This window comes from Asparagus officinalis, chromosome 10 (assembly GCF_001876935.1).
Source record: "Asparagus officinalis chromosome 10, Aspof.V1, whole genome shotgun sequence".
In the NCBI taxonomy this organism is placed as follows: Eukaryota; Viridiplantae; Streptophyta; class Magnoliopsida; order Asparagales; family Asparagaceae; genus Asparagus; species Asparagus officinalis.
Genome location: NC_033803.1, coordinates 62,648,567 through 62,653,750, shown reverse-complemented (window position 1 = coordinate 62,653,750; position 5,184 = coordinate 62,648,567). Strand labels below are relative to the sequence as shown.

Sequence of the window (5,184 nt, the reverse complement as noted above, 5' to 3'; positions counted from 1 at the left end):
TGTTGACAATATGCTCATAGCTTCTAGGAATTCTTCAGCTATTAGGAAGTTGAAAAAGGAGCTATCATCTGAATTTGAGATGAAAGATCTTGGAAAAGTAAAGAAGATATTGGGCATGGAGATTGAGAGAGACATGGTGAAGGGGAGGTTGAAGTTGACACATAGGAGTTACTTGCAGAAGATGTTGAATAAATTCAGTTATGATGGCAATGCCAAGACGGTGAGTACTCCATTAGCTCCTCACTTTAAGCTATCAGCTAAGATGTCACCTATTTTAGTTGAGGACCGTGAATACATATCCAAAGTTCCATATGCCAATGTTGTAGGTAGCTTGATGTATGCGATGGTGTGTACAAGGCCAGATTTGTCACAGGTCATGAGCATGGTATCAAGGTACATGCACGACCTCGGGAAGGATCATTGGGAGATCGTGAAGTGGATTCTACGGTATATCAAATGTACCATGGATGTTGGTTTGGTATTCGAGAAGAATGGGAAGAATGGGAAGGATTATATTAGTTATGTGGATTCTGATTATGTGGGGGATCTTGACAAGTGCTGGTCTACTACAGGATATGTATTTACATTGGCAGGAGCACCGGTGTGTTGGAGATGCACACTGCAGTTTATAGTGACTTTCTCCACTACGGAGGCAGAGTATATGGCGTTGACTGAAGTTGTAAAGGAAGCTTTGTGGTTTCAAGGGTTATTGGATGACTTGGGAATTGCATAGGATACCATCAGGGTAAATTGTGATAGCATGTCAGCTATCTATTTGACCAAGAACCAGGTGTATCATGCCTGCACAAAGCACATTAATGTCAGATTCTATTTTGTTCGAGACGTATTGGATGATGGAGATGTCAGATTGGAGACGATCCACACAAAGGACAATCCGACAGATATGTTGACCAAAGTTATCACTGGAGTAAAATTTGATCATTGTTTGGAATTGTTAAACATTCTTCGTTGTTGAGGGCCTTTGGAGGCCATTAGGGGAACTACGTGAATACTTGATTCCTTGGGCAAGAGGATACGTAGGCAGTCATTTATGATGCAGCCGATTTGGTAAATAGACATCGATGTTTGGAGAATGATCTCATTCTCATTTGGTTCTTGACTTATTATGGATTGAGTCCGTTATCGTGAATTGTTTTACTTCGTACTGGACGCAAGAAGTGGGACATTTGGTTTGTTTGGTGTCGGCTTAGTTTTGAGAAAACTTCACCGATGTGAAGATTTGTAGAAGAACTCACCTGAACAAGGGGGTGAAGTGGTTTATGCGAGGTTGAACAGGCGACGAGGGTTTGAAGGGGAGGATGGAAGTCGTCTATTCGAGATTGCAGGCGAGGTGTGAGGCGAGATCGAGCTTGGGAGGCGAGGTCGAACTCGCCTGTAGGCTGGAAAGGCGAAGGCGAAGGCGAAGGCGAAGGCGAGTAGGTGCAAGGTTGAACTCGCCTGTAGGCGAGGGAGTCGCCTGATGACTCGCCTGTCGTGTGCGCAGGGCTCGAGGTGATCACAAGAGTTCGCCTGTCGCATGGTTAGATCCAGCTAGATCCCACCTGATTGAAGAGAGCTCGCCCTAGGGTTTCCCTATAAAAGGGAAACCCTGTTCACAGAGCGGGATTGGAGCGCGATTTGGAGCAGAGAATAAATCTCTGGCGGCGGCCCTCTCTGTGCTTCCGTTCTCTCTGCATTTGATTCCCTTTCTTTGTCCCGTACTCATAAATTAAGAAGGGTTTGTGAATATTAATTGGGGTATTGTGTATTTAAGAGAGAGTGTTTTGAGCATTGCTTTTAGATTAAAATCAATTGCTATTTGTTTGAGAGATCTCAAGTTTGAGATCCTCTCTCTTATTTGTAATTTATTGTTATTAATTAGAAATTATTGTGCCGCTCTCGTGGACGTATGCAGATTTGTCGAACCACGAAAAAAAATCTGATGTCTTGCATTTCTGATACTTGTTTTGGTTGTTGATTAGTGTTTCAATCTTGTTTATAATTGTGTGCCTTCGGTTCTGCTGCTCACAACAAATAGAACACAGTAGGATCAGGAAAATCCTTACTTAGTTTATCTAGGAAACAACATATAAGACAGATGACAAACACAAGAACATCAACTAGGAAGACATTACTGAACTCAGAATACAATAATTCAGATATACTCACAAAATGTAAGCTCAATGTATAATATTAGTAACTCGCCCTTCGTCCGTGACCCTGAAGTTGCTCAATGTCGGCCTTCTTCGTAAAGTATCCATTGTCACAATAAAACTGTTTTCCATATCATCGTAGTACTGAAAACATGCAACCCGCCAAGAGTTCTTAAAAATAAATGCTCCGCAGATAACCCACCACCCGACGGCAAATCCTATGCCCATACCGAGATACAGCTCGAACATATCTGAATCGCCGTCTTCATCTTCAGCATCTGCACCTTGAGTTGGAACCCTGGAGTGTTCATCGCCTGGGCATCTGGGTAGCGGGGATCCACAAAGATCACTGTTTCCAGCATAAATGGATGGATCTGTGAGAGTCTGAATCTGGTTGCCTGATGGAATTCTACCTGACAAGTCATTATGAGAAAGATTCAGGTAACTTAATGCGGTCAATAAAACTATGCTCCCAGGAACTTTTCCGGATAAGTGGTTCATCGACAGGTCAAGAGCTTCCAGTTGTGCCATGCCGCCAAACTTATCAGGAATATATCCCTCCAACTGGTTCTTTGATAAGTTCAAGCTCTGCAAACCGATGAGGTCCATCAGTTCTATCGGGATTTCTCCAGATAAGTTATTGCATGAAAGATCGAGGACCATAACCAGAGAGAGTGTTTTTGTGTAGTCAAGTTGTCTCCCTTTTATTTCCACCTCTATTATCTCTTCAAATTTTGAAGATGCAATTTCCACAGAAGGAGATGCACCATCTCTATAGCTGATGATACCTTCTACTGTCCTATTTACTTTGGTCATTGCACTAAAATTCTTAAATGAATTCGGTATGGTTCCTGATAGATTATTTTGCGCCAGGTCCAACATTTGAAGAGAAGTAAGATATGATAGTTGTTGTGGGATTTTGCCCGTTAACATATTTGAGCGCAAGCGAAGAAATTTCAGAGATGAAAGACCCTCTCCAATCCATGATGGTATTTTCCCAGTTAACTTGTTTTCTCCAAGATCAAGTATAGTCATACGGTTACAATATCTCAAGAAAGAAGGGATTTCACCATCGAAACTGTTATTGTTCAGACGTAATTCTGTCAAATGGGATTCAGCTGTCAATTGAGGAACTGGACCCGCCATCCACGGAGGAATTGAACCATGGAGGTAATTGTTTGCCAAATTTATAACATAAGGTGACGGTGGCGAATCTTTGTTGGACTGACATTCCGGAATATTTCCTGATATGTTGTTGCTAGAGAGGTCGAGGAGTTGCATGGATGAAAAGTTGCATATAGCTGAGGGAATTTCACCGGACAGAAGGTTTTGTGAAATTGTAACATCCCTCAAATTCAGCATTTCTGCATTTAAGATTGGTTGAGTATCTCCTGAAAATAAGTTGTCATCCAGAAAAATATTCTTTACATTAGAGTTCAGTGAAGGCAGTTTTCCTTGAAACAGATTGACGCATATGTCGATGGTCGTGGCTCTAAGAAATTTCACCGACGTATGAATATCACCACTTATCTTGTTATATGATAAATTCAAGTAATCAACTGCATAAGATGCATCCCAAAACCAACTGGGGATCTTATCGATAATAAATGCATCGGATATGTCCAAATACTGAAATCCTCTTTGTGTCCGAAGCCATATAGGAAACCGAGGACCCATTCTGCAAGATCTCAAATCTATAGTGTTTAGCTTGAAAGGAGGCACCCAAGCGGAGCTCATGTTAAAAATCAACCCGTTACCAGAAAGCGACAATTTCTTCAGTTTTGTCATATTGGCAAGCTGAGTATCTGAAATAACGCCATCCAACGTGTTATAAGAAAGATCGAGTGTGCTCAGGTGTTGCATTTGCCAAACCCAATCAGGTAAGCTCCCATTTAGTTGGTTAAACGACAAATCCAATTCCTCCAAAGTAAATCTCTTGCATCTTGTTTCACCTTCTAGCATACGAGACATGTCCCCAGATAAATAATTGCGTGAGAGCAGTAAGCTGCGCAAATTGCAGAGGTGCTGGAGTATTCCAGGGATAGACCCACGTAAGAAATTGCCAGTGAGATCTAAGGCTTCCAGCTGAGAGAGGTTGCCGAGACTCTTTGGAAGGGACCCATTGAAATAGTTATAGGAGAGATCAAGAACTCTGAGAGAGGTCAAGTTCTTCAAGGAACGAGGAAATGGCCCGTTCATTGAGCAAGAAGAGAGATTGAGATGAACGAGACTGCTGCTAAGGCTGAGCAGAAACCTGTCAAATATAGCGCCATCCGCGAAAGAATTTCCCGAAAGATCAAGTGTCGTGATAGACGGGATATTGCCATTTGGAGAAGAAGCGGAAGCAAGAGGAGGAGAAGGCAAATTACACCGAGACAGTTTCAATACAGAGAGAGAAGGGAGATTTCTAACAAAAAGAACCCAATCAGTTGCTCGAGTTAGGTCCACACTGGACATGTCAAGATATTTCAGGTACGTGAGGTTTACAAGATCGTGTGGAATTTTACCAGAAAGACCAGTTCCCGAGAGGTCGAGGTACCTCAAGTTTGTGAAGGAACCAACAAGTTGCTGGATATCACCCGAGGAGAATGTCACGTTACTTAAGTCCAGATGCTGCAAATGTTTCAAGGTAGACAAAGAGTGATCGAAATAGTTGCTAGAGACGTAACACTGACCATCGGTTAGGCGACCAATGCTGAGTTTGATTACGTTTCCGGCCTTTTTGCTGCAACCCACTTCTCTCCATCTGCAACAGTCAGCGCCTCTCCAATTCGAAAGCAGATTACAGTCATCAGTCAGGCTTTGCTTGAAGGTAAGAAGAGCTTGCCTCTCGTTATCTTGGCAAGCCAAGCATAGGTGGCTGAAGCAGAAGACGAGGAGGAGGTTAAGGAATCTCTCCATTACGAAATAGGAAAAAAAGATATGGTTTTTCTGTAAACCTGAGGACTACTTATAAACCTGAGAACAGTCTTTGTGGACTGAGTCTTTTTTGTGGACATGCTTCTGGAAGATGCACTGCTAATTGTGGAGT

The 5,184-nt window shown here is 42.5% G+C and overlaps 1 protein-coding gene across 1 annotated transcript; it reads right to left on the bottom strand.

Annotated features, from left to right (window-relative positions):
* On the bottom strand, positions 2,181-4,935 carry LOC109826802 (serine/threonine-protein kinase BRI1-like 1). Its single transcript, XM_020393821.1, has 2 exons — positions 4,829-4,935; positions 2,181-4,407 (listed from the first exon to the last, which is right to left on the bottom strand). The coding sequence occupies exons 1-2, from the start codon at positions 4,897-4,899 to the stop codon at positions 2,181-2,183; spliced, it is 2,298 nt and encodes a 765-aa protein (XP_020249410.1). The 5' UTR covers positions 4,900-4,935.

Excerpts from the sequence above, each read along its gene's own strand:
- LOC109826802 (XM_020393821.1), bottom strand. The coding sequence starts at position 4,899 with ATGGAGAGAAGTGGGTTGCAGCAAAAAGGCCGGAAACGTAATCAAACT. Across the intron at positions 4,408-4,828 it reads CATTGGTCGCCTAACCGATG|GTTTCTGCTCAGCCTTAGCA; the intron begins GTCAGTGTTACG and ends TATATTTGACAG.